A 20,054-nucleotide genomic window follows, 5' to 3' on the forward strand; every position below is an offset into this window, starting at 1 on the left:
GGCCACTGCGTGAAACAGGATGCTGGACTAGATGGGCCTTGGGCCTGATCCAGCAGGGCTGTTCTTATGTTCTTAAAGGAGGCAACGGGGCAGTAGGGAGATATGCTGCCTCCGTGGTGGATTTTTAAAACACAGAGCGCCGGCAGGGGTAAAGCGGAGGGAGTGGTAAGTGCACTCTCACTGGCCCTTAAAGCAGACACACACACCCCGCTGCCGCCTTCGAGCCTCCCCAGCCCGGTTCCATGCACATCCCTAATGTGTGTTACTTGCACCTTTATTGGATGATTCTGCTTTCATTTAGCATCCTGACCCAGACTATTCTGCAGCCTATGTTGTCATAGAAACTGATGCTCCTGATGGACTCAAAGGTTATGGCTTAACATTTACACTGGGCAAAGGCACAGAAGTGGGTAAGTTGTTATACTGTTCAGGGGTGCAGATCCCCCAGCTAAGCATTTCAGTAGTACCCCCCCGCCACTCATTTTACTGAACTTTGCCCGTGAACCTAAGAATCCATGTATCTCGCCCACAAAAAAACCCAAAAAACTGCCTTTCCTCCTCCTGTAAAAAAATAAGTGAGGAGTTGCACCTCAAGCTTTCCCTCTCACCTAAACTACAGAATTGTAGGAATTTGTACTGGTCCATTGTGGGATGGAGGTGTGGATCCACATAGGAAGCTGCCATATACTGAGTCAGACCATAGGTCCATCTAGCTCAGTACTGTCTACACAGACCGGCAGCGGCTTCTCCAAGGTTGCAGGCAGGAATCTTTCTCAGCCCTATCATGGGACAAATTGTGGAAATGGACATCGGATGTAACCCCCCCTCCCCCTGATTACCTGATGTGCCTTGAAATCCCCCACCCCCGAGTTACAGTACTACCTGCATATACTTCATAACCTTTTCGGTTTCCAAATCATTGTGTGTAAATCTTTGTAGATATATCATGTACAAACAACCACTTTGTATATAATTGTGCTTTGGCAATGTACTGTATGCTTTGGTAGTTTGTTGGTTCAATAAAAAAATCTTGTCCTATAAAAAAAGTCTTGTCCTATCTTGGAGAAGCCAGGGAGGGAACTTGGAACCTTCTGCTCTTCCCAGAGTGGCTCCATCCCCTAAGGGAACATCTTACAGTGCTCACACATCAAGTCTCCCATTCATATGCATCCAGGGCAGACCCTGCTTAGCTTAGGGGACAAGACATGCTTGCTGCCACAAGACTAGCTCTCCACAAGTTGAAGTAGTGCAGTACTTTTCCTGGGCCCAACTAGAAAGTCACAAAATAGTAAGAAGTGAGTTTTCAGGTTTCTGGGCAAATTGTAAGCTCACTGCTTACTGTTCTGAGTCTGTAGTTGGTCCCAATGAAAGTAATGACCTCCTTTGGCTTGTGGCTGTTGACACTAGAGTTAGGAGGGACTGCCCTCTGCCTACCCTTCAGCCTAATTTATTTTATTTTCAACCTCAACTAATTTATTTTATTTTCACATCACAGATAGGTGATACATCTGAACTGGCTACGTCCCAGGGAGAACTAATTGGCCGGGGTTTCGATCAGGCTACCCATTTTATCAAACAGCGCCTCCTAGACACAGACCTCCAAGAGGAATGTGCACTCTTGACAAGGGGACTGTATACAGGCACTCAGAGTTTTCTTTCCAAACCGGCCGATTACTTAGACCACATTCTCTTATCCAAATTCAGGAGAGCCCTGAGTCTGACCCTTGCCAGATTAAATGTTCTCCCTACTGCGGTCTTGGAGGGAAAATACAATAGAATACCTTATTCAATGTGCTGCTGCCCCTGCGGCTCAGGGGACATAGAGACAACTGCTCATGTAATCTTCTACTGCCAATTCTACAGGGATAGTCGTTCTAACTTTATTTTACCCCTCATAAAGAAATATCCTGGCCACTCTGATCTTTTTTATTTGGAATATCTGCTGTCAAATTTTAAACCTGTGATTTCTATTAATGGGGCCAAGTTTTGTTTTATTGCTTGCAAATTGCGTAAAGCTTGTACTATTAACTCCAAAATTTTGTAAAACCTATTATGCAAACTGTAATGATTGGTCAACGGCCGTAATAAACTTCTACTACTACTATGAACTGGCCCACTTACCACACAAGTAATGATGTTGAGCATGTCCCATTCTGCCTCCTGGCTCACCATCACCCATCTAATCCCACTGCGGGGAGGGTTCATACCAACCATCCTACGCATGGTCTAACTAAATATCACATTAATGTGGCCCTATCCAAACCCAACACAGCATCCCTCCAGTGTTCCCTCTAAGGCGTGAGTACATGCACATGCTCAGTTAATTTTACATCCCGCTCAGGTTGAATCAGGAAGGTCCGATTCTGAATGCATGTGCCTTGATACTGCCTTGATACTGCTGCCGAGAACAAAACTCATTCCGCACACAGCTGAAAAAAATTAGAGAGAACCCTGGTGTCTACCTTGTGTTTCTTTTTAAGCTGTGAGCCCTTTGGGGACAGGGAGCAATTTCTTCCTTATTATTCTTGTTCTATATACCGCTCTGAGCAGTATATAGTAGTAATAATAATTTTTAGATCACATGGGACAGTTCAGACAAATTTCCCCTGCTCTGTGTAATTAGAAGATGTGTAATGTGCACCAGTAGGAGGAGAAGAATGTGCTAATGAACATCCCTAATTATGCGGTAGGTGGGCCAGTTCAAACATATTGTCTGAACTTGCCCCGTGAAGTCCATGCTTTGCTTGAAAATGATTTATCTTGGGCAGCCTCCATCCTAGCATGACTGTACAAGGTGCAGTTTCAGGAGATTCCTTGATCTTTGTTCTAATAAGTCACATATTAGAGCTGCTGTTCTGTCAGACCATGGAGAGAGGCAGGAAAGGGCATGAGTTTTACAGGGAATCTCAGTGTTGGGTCCCCAGATGTTATTGGACTTCAACTCCCCAGCCCCAGTGGCCTTTGGTTGTGGATTATGGGAGTTGAAGTCCAATAACATCTGGGGACCCAATGTTGAGAATCCCTGAATTATTCCTAATCATACATTGAGACATACATTGGTCTCTATGTATTCACACAGGTTCAGCAGCAAAAACCCTTGCAAAGCTATTGTCACTTTTTTGTTGAATAACATGGGACACGTAAGGCCTGATTGTCATCACATGTGGGAGCTGTCAAAAAGAGCTTTTGGCATCCTCATTTTTGCAAGCAGAGTGTCACATGAGATAGGCGTAATCTTACCCTGTATATCAACCCAAATATGCTCACGCCAGCATTCACCAGGTTAGGTAGCCCTGGTATGAAGGGGGCTAATACATTAGGCCAGGGGTTCCCAGCCTAGGGTCCCCAGATGTTGTTTGACTACAACACCCACCATCTTCATGGGAGCATTCTCTGGTGGTTTTGTTTTTTTGTTTTTAATCCTTCTGGATTGTTGCTGTTGATCAGATAGGTCATTGGTCTGCACATTGGTTACTTGCTTCTGCTGGTTCTCACCTTATTTTTTATGTCCATTTTCCTAATTTTTATCTGCCACTCTTTCTTGCTTCTTTTTAAATGATGATGGTACACTGTTTGAGAGTTGTCTTGAATGGTCCAGCATGGACTATAATGGTAGAATAAAATTTTCTGCATCTTTCTACATTGCACATCATTTTGCACGAGTCTTTCTGTCCTTTCTTCCTTGCCTCTGTTCTTTCCTTTCCATCTCTCTCACTTTCCCTCTCTGTACATCCCCTCCTTTTCCTTTGGGTTTAACCTGAATCCCTTCTAGCTCTGATGAGTAAAGACAGGATTATTGGCTTTTCCCAACCCCAAATGTTCAATGCTCTTCCAGAGAGACTTGATCAGTGTTCTGCCTCTTTAGCATTTGTGCTAATGTGCCAAGCCAATAGTAAATGTAACTCCTCCTGAGCCTTATTGTTATCAGCTCATTCCTTTAGGTTGCAAAAGTTGGGATGGGGGGGTGGAGGGGGGGTGCTTATCACAGTGGTGTGAGTGATAACTAGTTTTGTGGAATGCTGATGTACTTGCAGACTGTAAACACTTGTACATTGTTCTTTAGTGTGGCTTTTACTTTAGTAGTTTAATGCTTGCATATTGCAATGTAATCCTTGACTATTGGCCTTCATTGCTTCTCTGTGTGATGCAAGGACTGCCTTCTCCAGGTTGCAAATAACTCACCTTGCTGAAGTATGTGCTTTAGTAATCCTGACACTATCTGCCTCTGCTCTTTGCACACTCAGTTTATCTTGAAGGTTGTTACACTTTATGCCTTATTGAGCAGATATTACAGAGCCTGTAGTATGTGCCTGGAAAAATCATGTATTGTTTTGATGGCATTTTACTGTATATGTTCTATTTTTAAAAAAAATGTTCATACACAATAGGTACATTGGTGGATAATTTGTGCCACCCCATTCCAACTCCATTTTGAGAAATACCTCTCTGTATAGATTTGCCTGATGCTTAGCTATGGAGTTCAGCCTGGCTAAAATTTAAGATACAGTAGAGTTTCCTCTGCTCTTCAGTATTCTGCTTTACATTTGAAGGAGAAACTGGAAAGCATGTGTTTTATATAGGTACTATACTCAGTCAGCATCAATATCCATTTTATTTATCAGCATGCACCTATAAATGGTGATATGAGCGGAAATGGCTAGATTGTGTTAGAGATTTGGAGGGGAGATCATTTACCCCACCCACAGCAGAAGTGCACAAGTAAGGAGACCACTGCTAATTAATATTGTCTGAAGACCTGGAATTAAAGTTCTAAGAAAAAAGAGCTTATTTAGGAAATGCTTCAGAGAGATAGGAGAGGCCTCCATGCCTAGCTGCTCATTGCATCAGGAAGGGGAGAAAGGAATTGAAAGTCTGTCTCTCAGGTGAAAGCATGAAACCAAAGACTATAAGTCTAACAAAGGGAAGTAGAGTAGAGAAAGCATAGTCAGAGAGGCGATTCTCTTGCTTACTCTCTCTACCCCTAGTGGTCAATAGGGTTGTTGGTACTAAGAGTTGATGCCATCAGGAGCTGCATCTCCAAAAGATAGTGGTAGAAGCAGTCAAGGCCCAGGTCTGGGCACTCCTGCCTCCTAAAGAAAGGTAGGTATTTGGCAGAAGGAGGGCCACAATGGAAGTGGCGCTCTAGCTAAGGAACTCTATCCCTTTGTTGTTCAATAGTCCTGAATTAGATGGTTTTGAGGTACCAGGTGGAAACAGTTCTATTTTCCCAAGCTTGTAATGTGGCTTTACTACTACAGCTGATTATTACTGAGTACTGTTTTGTTGCTGTATTGTAGTTGCTATGTACTGTTTTGTTGCTATATTTTAGTTTTTTAAAGGCATGCTGTAAGCTCTCTTGAGAATCTTGTATTGAAAGGCAGCATAGGCATGTTCTAATAAAGAAAATCTGAACAGTATTTAGAGCAAAGGAATTTAACACACACAGTGGAAATATCAGTGACTCTCCTGCCCCGCCCTTCATTTTGGCTTCTTTGTGTTTTGTGTAATTTGCTAGTGTGAATCACTGAGCAATTCTCCCATTCATTTTGCTTTCTGCTTAGCAAAGTAACCTTTCAGCCACCTGCAGCTTCTTCTAATCACAGTGTAACAATGACAAAATCATAATCCGTTAAAGCCTTGCCATTCCACTGCAGCCTCTCACCTCAGTAAAAGCGTTACAAGCATTACAAGCCTTGATGTCCCTCAAACAGCGGTGACACCTGTAATCGGATTATGTTCTTTATTCTCTCTTGGTCTCCTTTACTACTTCTGCTCCCCTCAGTTGACACAAGGGGAATTTGGCTCATACAACTGCAAATAACTTTTAAATCTACCAAAATCCTCTCTCATCCCACTTCTGCTAGAAATAATACATCAGTGACATCCAATCATTTTGGATGTCACTGTTTATATACCAAACATTAGGAATTCCTTTCTGAAACGTGATAGTGTGTTCAACCAACATTCTTCTCCTACTGGGGATGTTGGGTATGGTGTTGCCTAAGTATTTTAGGTATTTTTAAATAAAGGGGTATTTTTAAATAAAGCGAATCCAGATTTCTAATGCCATTCTGTCCTAAGAACAATAATTAGTTTTGGATGTGGCAAGAATCCCTTGAAAAGAAGGCTTTTTCCAGTGAGCTCCTGTTGGATTTTCAATGAAGCAGAAAGTGCTTGAAATTAGAATGGATATCTCTAAGATACATGATCACCCTTCCTAAACTGAGCAAAGAAGCACCTTTAACGTGGTGTCCCTTTTATATGTCGCAATATTACCAATTCAGCCCAGCATAGTGTCTCTCCAGTGGCTGTTTGCAGGTGCCTCCATTTGTATTCTTTTTTAAATTATGAGCTTTTGGGGGACAGAGAACCTCTTCCCATACTTTTTGCTATGTCAACTGCTCTGATAACTTTAAAAAATAATTTTAACCAGTTAAATTTAAATAAATAATGTTTGTTTCATTCAGCCATGAAACTCACTGGGTGACTTGACTGTGGGCCATTCACTTATCTCGCAACCTAACCTACCTCACAGGGTTGTTGTGAGGATAAATATAACCATGTACACCACTCTGGGCTCCTTGGAGGAAGGGTGGCATATAAATATAGTAAATAAATTAATAGGTGTTGCCAGCCACTTTGGGATTTTTATGAAAGGTGAGGGTATGAATTTTTAATTTAAAATTAAAAAATAATAATAATCCCAGAACAGTTCCTGCCAGATCCCTTCTAAACCCACTTTTCCCCATAAACTCTTTGGCCCAACTCCCTAGTCACCATACTCTATTGTTACAAAGTCGAAGTACACATAAATGAAATATGTGTATATTCTTCCTCTGTTTGTCTCTGCCTCTGTTTTTCTCCCCTTTCTCTGTTGTCTTTCTTGGGGCTGTTTTAGACTGAAGACTTTGTGGAATGGGTGCTCCTCTAATTATTTGGTAAAATGCTATACATGTGTTATGTAAATGCATCTTCATATAGATGATGCTATATAAATAATAATAATCTGTAATTTCACCAGGCATTATCTACACACTTTTTAGGCTTATTCCTGCAACCATAAGGACTAGAAACCTGTTTCTTAAAAAAAAAAAAAAAAGGTTGGCTGACATCCAGACTAACAACATACTCATGGAAGAACATTTTGCATACATAATAGGGGTGGAGCATTTTTGGTTGATTCCAGCCCCTTCTCTCTGTGCTTTCCAAAATAATGTGTCTAAGGGTTGTGAGACCTTCATGGACATAATTTCAAAAGGCACAGAGTGCTGCAGAAGGAAGGGGAAATAAGTGAAAATCACCCCTCCTCCGTTGTGTGCATGTGTCAGTCTGGATGTTGGCCACTGAATTTCTGGGCCAAGTAATACATTTCTCAGTTGATATGATGTGATCACATATGAGTTGAATACTTTGAACCTTGTTGTTCTTTTGTATTATTGGGAATTCTCAACTTTCTTATGAAATGTTCTTATAACATTTAGTTGTATTCCCATGATAGCATGACAGTGTCCATTGGAAACAACTTACAGTAGCTTTCATTTATCTCTCTTCTACAGCAATTGGCTACTTGACCAACAGATTATGTTGCACAATCAATCACGACAACATCTTTCTGAGGTAGCTGCTCCCATCAGTTCAATGCCAGGTTTCTCTTATTTCAATGATAGGTTAGTAGCCACAGTCAGCCTAGTTAAGCCATGCAGTTTTTCTCTTCCATTGGAAACTACTCTAACACAATTATATACTGCACACATGTAGTTTGTCTTGGGAAGTTTCCAGTCCAGAGGAGAGCTGGTCTTGTGGTAGAAAGCATGACTTGTCCCCATAGCTAAGCAGGGTCTGCCCTGGTTGCATATGAATGGGAGACTTGATGTGTGAGCACTGCAAGATATTCTCCTCGGGATGAAACCGCTCTGGGAAGACCAGAAGGTTTCAAGTTCCCTCCCTGGCTTCTCCAAGATAGGGCTGAGAAAGATTCCTGCCTGCAACCTTGGAGAAGCCTCTGCCAGTCTGTGAAGACAATACTGAGCTAGATAGACCAATGGTCTGACTCAGTATATGGCAGTTTCCTATGTTCCTATGTCTCCAGAACTGGTGACTCTGTTGAGGCACTGGTGAATCTCTGGAATGTGGAGACAACCCGAGTTATTGACATGATCGCTCCTAAACACCCTCTCCAGCTTGATGGAGCCTGTTCTGCTCCCTAGTTCTCCTTGGACATTAGGGCAATGAAACAACTCAGACAACGGCTAGAGCAATGCTAGAGCAAGACTTGTAATGAATCTGACCAAACATGGGCTAGAGCCCATTTTAGAGACTATGTGGTGGTGAGAGCGGTGAAGAAACATTTTTTCTCCACCTCCATTGAGTCTGCCCAGTGTAGGCCAGTGGAGCTGTTTTGTGTGGCAAAGTCACTGCTTCACAGGCCCCCATATGACAGGGGAAGAACCATCATCAGCCCGCTGTGACCAGTTTGCTTGTCACTTCGCAGATAAAGTTGCTCACATTCATGCCAGTTTGAACTCCAGGATTTTGGCAGTTCCAGCAGATGTGCTCTGGCAACTATCTGATCCAAATATGATGGATTATTTTCAGTTAGTGCAGCCTAAGGAAATGGACAAGATCCTAGGCAGTGTGCAAGCAACAGCATGTGCTCTGGACCCTTGCCCTTTTGGCTAGTAAAACCTGCCAGGGAAGGAATAGGTAGGTGGTTGGAGTCAATTATTAATGCTTCATTAAGGGAGAGTAAGATGCCATCGGGCCTCAAGCATGCTGTGGTAAGACCACACTCCCTTGACTCCATCAACCTTGATAACAATCAGCCTGTTTCAAATCTTCCCTTTTAAAGCAAGGCAATAGACTGTGTGGTGTCTGTGCAATTGCAAAGGGTCTTGGATGATAGGGACCCTTTTCAATCTGGCTTTCACCCTGGCTTTAGGACTGAAACTGCCTTGGTTTCCCTGGTGACCTATACTGAAAACTAGACAGTGGGGAATGCATCCCTGTTGGTTCTGCTGGACCTCTCAGCGACATTCAGTACCATCAACCATGGTATCCTTCTGGACTGCCTCTTAGGTATAGGGATCAGGGGAAGTGCATTTGATGCAAATAGATAGATAGATAGATAGATAGATAGATAGATAGATAGATAGATAGATAGATAGATTTTGTTTGTTTGTTTGTTTGTTTGTTTGTTTGTGTGGTTCTGGTCCTTTCTTGGGGGGAGGTTCCAGAAGGTGGTGCTGGGGGACTTCTTCTCTACTCCTTGGCCTCTGCCAGTAGGGTCCCACAGTGCTCAGTATTGTCCCCCATACTGTCTAACATCTACATGAAACTGCTGGGAGAGGTCATCAGGAGGTTTGGACTGAACGGTCATCAGTATGCTGATGACACTCAGCTGTCCCTTTCTATGACATCAGATCCTAGGGAAGCAGTGGATGTCCTGAACTGGGGGCTGAAGGCAGTGATGGGCTGGGTGTGGGCTAGCAAACTGTGGTCAGAGGCACTCTTATCCCTGAACTTTGGGGCACTCTTATCCCTGAACCTCTTATCCCCTGGGGCCCCCAAATCATCTTTAGTCTGTCCTGGGTGGTGTGGTTTGTTCCCTCAAGAACCCACATGTTAAAAAATGATGCTTAACTTGCAGCGGGGGGGAGGGGCCTCCAAAGGCCTTTAGGTCCAGGCTCCAAAATTACCTAGGTGCACCTCTGACTGTGATTAAATCCAGACAAGATGGAGGTGCTGCTGGTCAGTAGAAAAGCCAATTGGAATAGGGTGATTCAACTAGCTCTGGATGGGATTGGACTACCCTTGAAAGAGCAAGTGCACAACTTGGGGGTGTTGTTCCGGATCCAATTCAAGGTGCTGGTTATCTATCTATCTATATAATTCTCCTGGGTGTGCCTTTCGAACGTGCGTCCCGGCAGCCCAGCTGATTGGCTGGGCTGCGGGGGCACTGATTGGGTAAGGCGCACCCAAGAGAACAGCGGCGGCGGCCATGGCCGGAAGCCAGGCGGGCTCGGCCGCGGAGTAGAGCGGCAGCACCAGCGGGCCACCCACCGGAGGAGACCGGCAGCGGCGGTGGCCATGGCCGGGAAGCCCGGCGGGCCCGGCCGCCAAGGAGAGCAGCAGCACCGGCGGACTGCCCGCCGGAGGAGACCAACGGCGGTCATGGCCGGGGAGCCCGGCGGGCCCGGCCGCCGAGGAGAGAGCGGCAGCACCAGCGGGCCGCCAGCTGGAGGAGACCAGTGGAGGCGAGGCGGCGGCTGGCGGCGGTGGCCGCACTCAGGCCAGGCCGCGGAGGCGAGGCGGCGGCTGGCGGGCCCAGCCAGGCCGCGGAGGCGAGGCCGTGGCTGGTGGCGGCGGCCGCCACACTCGGCCCCGCCGGAGACGGGGGGGTGGAGAGAGAGAGAGGTAGCCGGCCCCAAAGAGCGAACAGATGCTCTGTGGGGGGTCGGCTTGTATATATATAATTCTCCTGGGTATGCCTTGGAATGTGCATCCCAGCGCCCAGCTGATTGGCTGGGCGGCGGATGGGCCTGATTGGTTGAGGCACACCCAGGAGAATTGGTTGCCGTGGCAGTGGCAGGCCTGGCCGCAGAGGCCAGAGGCAGCGGTGGGCCCAGCCCAGCTGCAGAGGCAAGGCCTGGTGGGGGGGTGGAGGGGGGCAGAAGTGGTGGTGGGGAAGAGAGGCGGCTGGGCCTGGAAGTGGAGATTGGGGCAGAAGGTGGGAGGAAAGAAGTAACCACTGAACCAAAGAGCACACAGATGCTCTGTACGGGGTTGGCTAGTTACCTTTAAAACCCTTAACAGTTTGGGTCCTGGATACCTGAAGGATACCGCATGTTCCCAAGGGTTTCTGCCCACCCAAAAAGATTGTCAGAGGGGCCTTTTTTCCATGTGCTGATGTTGAGAGAGACCAAATTGTTGGGCACATGGACAGTGTTCCCTCTAAGAGGGATTCCCAGATGTTGTTGACTACAACTCCCAGAATCCCCAGCTGCAATGGCTTTTGCTTGGGGATTCTGGGAGTTGTAGTCAACATCTGGGAATCCCTCTTAGAGGGAACACTGCTCATGGGACAAGGCCTTCTCTGTTGTTGCCTTCAGGCTCTGGAATGCTCTCCAAGTGAATGTCCGCTCCTTGACAACTGTGGCTGCTTTTACAAAACAACTAAAGACCTTTTTCTTTGTTCAGACTTTTACCCCTTAGGGGCTTCCGGGTTTCTCAGCTCCCCTGCTAGGAGTGTGCACAGAACCTTCCTGCTAGGGATGTCACATGCGCACACTGGGCACTTCCGGTCCGACATGCACCAGGGCGACAAAGAGGTACGCTGCCGCCCCGTGGGACCATTTTTAAAGACCATGCCAGTGGGGGCAGCGTGGTTGGGAGGATAAGAGCACCCTCCCTGTTTCTTAAAGGTAATCCCCCTGCCATCAAACCGCCAGACCTTCGAACTGGTTTGGAGGTCCGCAAACAGGGCCTCTGAACCAGTTCATGCACATCTCTATTTCCTGCTTCTGTTTGCCTTTTTTATGGGTTGATTTGTGGTGGGTTTTTTTTGGTATTTTATTATTTTTAATAATAATAATAATAATTATTATTATTATTATTATTTCTTGTTTACACAGTCAGACAGGTGTTATTGACTGTTTTGTTTTATCCAGACATCGAGTCCTTCCCAAGGACCTGGGATGGCTGAATCTTATCATCAATACTGTTGGTTATTATAGATATTGTCGCAAAATATAGGCTGTTCCCAGTAAAGCTGCTTTTTGTAATTGGCTGATGGTGATTTCTGTGGCCCCTATGGTGTTGAGGTGCTCTTCAAGGTCTTTTGGGACTGCACCCAGGGCGCCAATTACCACTGGGATTATTTTGGTCTTTTTCTGCCACAGCCTTTCCATTTCAATTTGTAGATCTTTGTATTTGGTGATTTTTTTCTATTTCTTTTTCTTCTATTCTGCTATCCCCTGGTATTGCTATGTCAGTTATTTTGACTTGTTTTTCTTTCTTCTCGACTACAGTTATATCTGGTGTATTGTGAGGCAGATGTTTGTCTGTTTGTAGTCGGAAGTCCCATAATATTTTTACATCTTCATTTTCTTCAACTTTTTCAATTTTATGGTCCCACCAATTCTTGGCTACAGGTAGCTTGTCTTTTTTGCAGATGTTCCAGTGTATCATCCCTGCTACCTTGTCATGCCTTTGTTTGTAGTCAGTCTGTGCGATCTTCTTACAACAGCTGATCAGGTGGTCCACTGTTTCATCTGCTTCTTTACAAAGGCGGCACTTGCTGTTTGTTGTGGATTTTTCTACTTTTGCTCTTATTGCATTTGTTCTTAGTGCCTGTTCTTGTGCAGCCAGTATTAAACCCTCTGTTTCTTTCTTCAAGTTGCCATTCTTAAGCCATTGCCAGGTCTTGGTGATGCCTGATTTTCCACTTATATCGTGCAAATATTGACCATGCAGGGGCTTATTTCTCCATTTTTCTGCTCGGTTCTTGACTTGTTCTTTCTTGTAGGCCTGCTTTCTTTCATTGGTGTTGAATAGTTTCGCGTTCTTGACCATTTGAAGTGCATCTTCTTCACTGTCCTTGATATATTCTGCAAGGCCTCTTTTCTCCTACTCTACTGTTTGATGGACTTGTGGCATTCCTCTTCCACCTGAGCTGCAAGGGAGGTATAACCTATCTACATCACTGCGGGGGTGCAGAGCATGATTGATGGTCATGATTTTCCTGGTCTTACGATCTAGCGTCTCTAGCTCTGCCTGGGTCCAGTCTATTATTCCTGCAGTGTATCTGATAACAGGTATAGCCCAGGTGTTTATGGCTTGTATGGTGTTCCCGCCATTGAGTTTGGACTTGAGGATTTTTCTAACTCTCCTGATGTATTCACTTCCAATTTTTCTTTTAACTTCAGTGTGTGCGATGTTATCAGCCTGGAGAATGCCCAAGTATTTGTAACGTTCTTTCTCTTCCAGGTTCTTGATCTCGCTTCCATTGGGCAGTTCTATTCCTTCTGTTTTTGTTATTTTTCCTCTTTTCATTATTAATGCAGCACACTTGTCTAGTCCAAACTCCATTGCTATATCGCTACTGAATATACGGACAGTGTTTAGCAGTGATTCGATTTCTGACTGGGGCTTTCCATACAACTTTAGATCGTCCATGTACAGCAGATGGTTGATTTTACTTGATGTTTTAGATGTTTGGTATCCGAGGCCTCTTTTGTGTAGTATTTGTGAAAGTGGGGTCATGGCGATTACAAACAAAAGAGGGGATAGTGAGTCCCCTTGGAAAATGCCTCTTCTAATGCTAACCTGTCCAAGTGCCTCGCCATTGATTGTTAACAGTGACCTCCACCTGCTCATTGCTTTTTTAACAAAATATCTGAATGTTGTTGCTGACACCAGTTGTTTCTAAACATTTTAGTATCCATGTGTGAGGCAATGAATCGAAGGCTTTCTTGTAGTCAATCCATGCAACACTTAGATTTGTTTTTCTTCTCTTGCAGTTTTCTAAAATCATTTTGTCAATCAGCAACTGGTCTTTTGTGCCTCTGGTGTTTGGGCAATTTCCTTTCTGTTCAACTGAAAGCTGTTTGTTAGTTAATAAGTGTTGCATCACTTCATCTGATATTCCAGTTAATAATTTGAACATGGTTGGCAGGCAGGTGATCGGTCTATAATTACTTGGAACTGCACCTTTTGCTGGGTCTTTCATGATGAGATGAGTTTTCCCAGTTGTTAGCCATTGTTCAATATCACCGCCTTTCATAACGTGATTGAAGTGTTTTGATAGTTGTTTATGAAGGCTTGTTAGGTGTTTAAGCCAAAAGCCATACAGTTCATCGTCGCCTGGCGCAGTCCAATTTTTAATTTTCTTTGCTCTTTCACTTATTAATTCTGGTGTTATTATTAGGTCTTGCATTTGTTGGTTACATTTTTTGACCTCTTTCATCCAGCCTGCTTTTTTATTATAATCTATTGGATTGTCCCATAATTTTCCCCAGAATTGCACTGTTTCTTCTTTATTTGGTGTTTCTAGGTTTCTTGCAGTTTCTCCTTCTATGCTTTGGTAGAAACATCTCTGATTTGACTGGAATTGGAGATTCTGCCTGTGTTGTGTAATTCTGGCTTCATATCTGCTAATCTTCTTTAACACTGCTGTTATTTGCTGCTTTATTATTTCCAGGACTTCTCTAATTTTCCTTGAATCTAGGTGGTATTTTTGGATCAGATACTGTTTGGTGTTTTCATTCTTCAGCTTCTTGTCTTTCATATCTTTCAATTTACTAGCATCTGATCTAAGCCTGGAGATTTTATTTTCTAATCGACTCTTCCATTTGGTGATGTACTGCTTTCCTTTTTGACAGGTCCACTGATCTTATATCCGAGCTCTTGTGTTGTTATTGTTGCTGCACTGTACATTAGTTGGTTTGTTTCTTGCAAATTCTTGGTTGTTATTTCTGCAAGTGCAGCATTGACATCTTTTAATGCCTGAGCAAGTTGTTTTTTGGCAACTGTTTTTAGAGCTGGAAGTCGAACCCTGGTGGTTGTTTTGTTCATGTGCTCAGTTATTTTTTGCTTTAGTTCTTGTTGCTTTTCTGTTAAATGGCATTTGGGTTTTTGAGGTGAAGGCAAAGGGGAGGTTGCCTGGTTTTGATTTTGAAACAGTTCAGCAACAGTGGCATCCTCGATTTCCAACTCCTCCTCCACCTGCGCCTGAGCAACTTCTTCAATTGGTGATAATTCTTCTTCCATATCTTGAGCCTGTGTTGCTCTTTGCAGTTCTTCCAGCTCAACTCCTGTGAATACTTTATTTCTTATTATGAATCTTCTCTGGTCTGCTAGCCTTTGTTCTGTTATTTCTGTGTCTGGATGCTTCTCTTTCCAAATTTGGTACATTCTTTTAAAATAACCTCTTCTAGTTGGACTAGACTTGTAATAGCAGATCATTATTTCCTTGTTGGCATTTTTCGTATTTTCTTTTTCGGTTAAGTGACGTTTCTTCCAGTAACTTTGTTGTCTCCAGCCCTGGTTGCTCAACTGAAGATCCTGAGTCCCGTTGCCCACTTGCCACCATTTGATTTCTATACCGCCCTTCCAAAAATGGCTCAGGGCGGTTTACATAGAGAAATAATAAGTAAATAAGATGGATCCCTGTCCCCAAAGGGCTCACAATCTAAAAGAAACATAAGATACACACCAGCAACAGTCACTGGAAGTACTGTGCTGGGGGTGGACAGGGCCAGTTACTCTCTCCCTGCTGAATAAAGGTTTTAAGGTTTTAAATGCAATTTTTATGGCATTGTATTTTAATATTTGTAAACTGCCTTGGGCTGTCTTATGAAAGGCAGTATTAAAAACTGAAGAAACAAACAAGTAAATAAATATAAACTAGAAGATTTTAGGAGTCACTAAAATCAGTACAATGTATCAAATCCCTAAACTCATTGGTTTATTTTGCAGTTGTCTGTGCAGTCAATGCACTCTCTGTTCATGTGGTTAATAAAGACCTGGATGAAATAATTGGCAATTTTCGAGGATTCTACAGGCAGCTCACCAGTGATGGGCAGCTCCGATGGGTAAGATCTTGTACAACATTGTGGGTTAAAGATGAATGGATTAATGCAAATTTGGGGTTTTTAAAATACATATTATGAGGAAATTAACCGAAATGCTATTTAGTATTGATTGAAAAATCAATAATACTAGCGCAGAAATACTCACTAGTGCAGAAATCCAAACAAATGACAGGGCTTGCTTGATACAAACTAAGACACACGGTAGGTTAAGCTTTGCTTGAGTTCTTATATGTATGCAAAGATCAGATGCTATCCACAGCTACCTCTTTCTCTTGATGTTTACATATTGAGAATGTTGCTTTCTTCAAACCCCAGAGACTGCAGGGACATTCCTGGGTAGACTGAATCCATTATGTGATACAATATATCATTATTTTTGCACATTTAGTTAATACTATCCTATTTTGAAAATTAATGATATGACAACCTAGCAAGGAGAATACAACTGTCATTATGGTAAAATGACAAGAGGTCTACTGATATGTCAGCCTTTTCTGATTGCCTTTCCAATTTCTAACAGAAATCTTAGAATTTTGATTGCTAGGGTTATTTATTTATCTGTTACATTTATATCCTGCTCTTCCTCCAAGGAGCTCAGAGCAGTGTATGTGGTTATGTTTATCCTCACAACAACCCTGTGAGGTAGGTTAGACTGAGAAAGAAGTGACTGGCCCAGAGTCATCCAGTGAGTTCCATGGTTGGATGGGGATTTGAACATGGGTCTCCCCGGTCCTAGTCCAACCTGCACCATGCTCGCCACCAGCTTTTTTCCTCTGTGAGTATGTTCCAGTGAATTCCGTCATATAGGGGGTTGTCAGGAATCACAAATAAATGTTGACAATCCCTCCCTCATGCATCTGGTGACTATCCACACCCACAAAATCAGGAATTGCATTCACAATTAACTCCCAATTCAAGACATTGCTTTTAGGATTGTCATGAGTCCTTTGTAATTTCAACAGTCTCCACATTTTTAATACCCACCATAACAAATATCACACATCCACTTTTTGATAGTTATATCTAGACAAATATAACCTCATTTATGCTAAGGGGGTGGCCAACTGGTTGACCATGGGCTAAATCTGGTCTCCTGAGACAGTTTTACTTAGCCTTTGGCAACAATTTATTCACATCCTTTTGGCAACAGTTTATCCACACTCCTAAAGAAAAGAGAGATGTTTTCAAGCTGTAATAAAGATAATGCACATTCTAATATTACATTTCTGTTTTGATGTTCTATGTAACAGGGGTGGCATGCAGCCTGATGCTTCACCAGGGCAGATCTCTTTCCTGTCTCCGCCCTTTTCCTTTGAATTCCCCCTCTTTCTGCAGCCACCCCATGCCTCATCTCACATTGTTACCAAGGGTCAACCTTTGGGAATAGACTTTCTGGCCATTCTGGAGGCTACAGTGGCAAGGAAGGGTGGAATACAGCTACCACTTACACAATAGCGCAAGTGCTGCTCTGGATGCTAGCCTCTGTATATGGTCTAAAAAAGCATAAGCAGCAACCTTACTGAAACTAAGCAGGTCTGGGTCTGGTCAGTATCTGGAGGGCAGACCACTTGAGTCCTCTAGAGGAAAAGAAGGAGATGCACATGATTAAACAAATAAACACACGTGTATGAAATTGTATGCCTGAGTGCATATGCTTCTTAGCTGGAAAAACCAAACTGATAGTTTATAATGTGCCTGAGAATTTGGAAGTGGAAGGAAAGTGCATACTTGGCCTTCAGACTGCTCGCTTGAGAACAGCTATTGGCCACCCCTGAGCTGGGGATAATAAATCATGCATTTTAATAACCTTGCCTAGAAAGACTCATTCCTGTGCCTAGAAATCTCATTCCTGTGCATATGTGTGTTTGTACCTGTGTGTATACACATCAGAGAGAGAGAGAGAGAGAGCATGCTAGTGAATACTACTATAAATTCATACAACTATGAATAAAAGTGAGCTCAGTTTTTTTAAATCTCACTGTGTGTCCTCATATGAATATGCAAATGACATGACTGGTAGCTAATGCTTATAGAGTTTCAAGGAATCAAGGGACCTATTCGTTTCATAAAACAGGATAACCTGTACCTAATATATGTCCAAGCAGCCACCTAATGGTGCATTGGGGAAGTAACCTTCCTAGAGAGGAGGAGGCTATTGATTCGAATCCCCGCTGGTGTTTTTCTCAGAATATGGGAAACTCCTATATCGGGCAGCAGCGCTATAGGAAGGTGCTGAAAGGCATAATCTCACATTGCGTGGGAGATGGCAATGGTAAACCCCTCCTGTATTCTACAAAAGAAAGCCACATGGCTCTGTGGTTGCCAGGAGTTAACACTGACTTGACGGACAACCTTTCCTTTCCCTTAATATATGTCCAGCGGGCACCTGTCTTTTGCCTGGAGACTTTGAGGCTACTTTAGCTAGATAATCTACATTATTTAGATATTTTACTGGGGAAAGCATAGAAGTCTCTGTCATAATGTGTTGGTGGCATTGCTTGTTTTCTCAACAGATTGGTCCAGAGAAAGGAGCTGTGCATTTGGCGACATCTGCCATTCTAAATGCTGTCTGGGACTTGTGGGCTAAACAGGAAAGAAAGGTAATGGCTCTGGAGCAAGTGGAGATGAATATCACCCCCGTAACTTAGCAAACACTATTGTGTTGCATCTCCCAAGTATTCTGTTCTTGTATGAGTGGGCACATAACACTTGCCTAGATTTATGTAAGTGGGTTGCTAAGCACTTGAATACAACTACCTCAATAATGTATGGTATAAGGTGTATTGTTTCAGCCAACATGATCATTGCAGTAGTTGTAAAACCATTGTTAGACCTGCATGTAACCCTGCTAACTGGGCAAAGAGGCACCTTTTTAACGTGGTGATTCTCTTTATTTAGCAGGGGGAGAGTAACTGGCCCTATTCACTTCCAGCACAGTACCTCCAGTGTCTGTTGCTGGTGTCTATCTTACATTTCTTTTTAGATTGAGAGCCCTTTGGGGACAGGGATCCATCTTATTTATTTATTCTCTATGTAAACCGCTTTGGAAACTTTTGTTGAAAAGCGGTATATAAATATTTGTTGTTGTTGTTGTTGTTGTTGTTGTTGTTCTTACAAGGATATTTATTGGAAAATAATTTTAAAACAGGTGAAATCTTCTCAGTATTTCTACAGTTCACAGCATCAGTGTCAACGTACCTCCTTCTGTGAGCTTTGAGCTACAATACCAAATCCAGCTGCTCTGTGTATAATGTAGCTGAAATTGTCCATCTACTGACCAATCAAGATAGATAAGTAATCTGCACTGAGTATACCACTTAGCAAATTCCAAATACTATTCTTCCTTGGTTCAGTATAAACAGTATAACGTGATAAATAAAGGTAAATGTTTGACTACAAGTGCACCACAAATACAAAAGCATTGTTCTACTGAAGTATTTGTGGGGTTTGGTTTTTTTTAAGGAATGAGAGTTTTTCTAGAACCTTTCCTCCAAATATTAGAAGATCCCTTTTTACCTGGAGCTAAAATGTATGGAGATATAGTACTGAAGATATATTGAGGGATACAGTTTTAAGTGAATAAAATCATAAGAGTAAGTATTTTGATACAATTTTAAATCAGTTTCATAGAAAAAGAATGATGTCCAAATAATAGAAACAGCCCTGCAGAAGATGAAATCCAGAGGCTCTGAGTGTTCCCTGAAACTCTGGAAGCACACAGGAGGCAAAAGCACCATGCCAACAGGTAGGAAGGAAGGAAACTGGGACGATGAAATAGCAGTTTATTAAAGAGTACATCCCAATGCATTTCGAGTAGAACTCTTCTTCAGCAGAAGTGGTTTACAAGGCACAATACAGAACTTAACAGCTTAGCTAGTTAGTAAGCTGTTAACTAGCTTACTTCACTTCCCCCGAAGATGAGTTCTACTCAAAACTAGTCAGGATCTACACTTTAGTAAACTGCTATTGCACCATTCCTGTTTCCTTCCTTCTTCCCTTAAGCTCTGGAGAACCAGCAACTTATACTTGCCTACTCCCACTCCCAAGAGTGGGATATGTGCAGAATTCCCCACCACTATGTCCAGCTTGACAGAAGGCGGCAAGAAACCCCCAATCTGAACAGAGCAGAGAGAGCCTATTCCTGTCTCCCTCCCCACAGGTCTTCCCTGCCTGTGGGGATCATCCAATTGCCAGATGCTGGTTTTCATACAAAAGGCTGCCTTAGAGCCAATTTATACTAGGTCCTGGCTCTTGCATGCAGAGAGAAAATGAAATAAGCAGCTGACTGCAATCTATAAATCTTTCCTAGTAACTGCTATACATGCTCAAAAACATTGATATAAGGGTTTTTCTTCTTCTTTTTCCTCAAGCCTCTCTGGAAGCTGCTAGTTGACATGGTAAGAATCGTGGCCCATACATGTCAGTTGCTACATCTGAAAATCGTGCAAGTTTTTGGCATTTGCT

General features: G+C 43.1%; 1 protein-coding gene across 9 annotated transcripts in view; it reads left to right on the top strand.

Moving 5' to 3' along the window:
* ENOSF1 (enolase superfamily member 1) overlaps window positions 1-20,054 on the top strand; it is a 33,575-nt gene that overhangs the window by 1,447 nt on the left and 12,074 nt on the right. For 2 of the 9 annotated variants that reach the window (XM_053242939.1, XM_053242937.1), the window contains exons 2-5: window positions 302-410; window positions 15,475-15,590; window positions 18,104-18,190; window positions 19,961-19,987. In XM_053242939.1, coding sequence (XP_053098914.1) covers window positions 302-410; window positions 15,475-15,590; window positions 18,104-18,190; window positions 19,961-19,987 — 339 coding nt within the window. Of the gene's footprint in view, window positions 1-301; window positions 411-10,566; window positions 10,639-10,707; window positions 10,727-11,287; window positions 11,421-15,474; window positions 15,591-18,103; window positions 18,191-18,778; window positions 18,881-19,061; window positions 19,184-19,959; window positions 19,988-20,054 lie in introns of those variants that run through there. The other 7 variants (XM_053242944.1, XM_053242945.1, XM_053242943.1 and 4 more) reach the window with 7 other exon arrangements.

Source organism: Hemicordylus capensis, chromosome 4, assembly GCF_027244095.1.
Source record: "Hemicordylus capensis ecotype Gifberg chromosome 4, rHemCap1.1.pri, whole genome shotgun sequence".
Lineage (NCBI taxonomy): Eukaryota > Metazoa > Chordata > Lepidosauria > Squamata > Cordylidae > Hemicordylus > Hemicordylus capensis.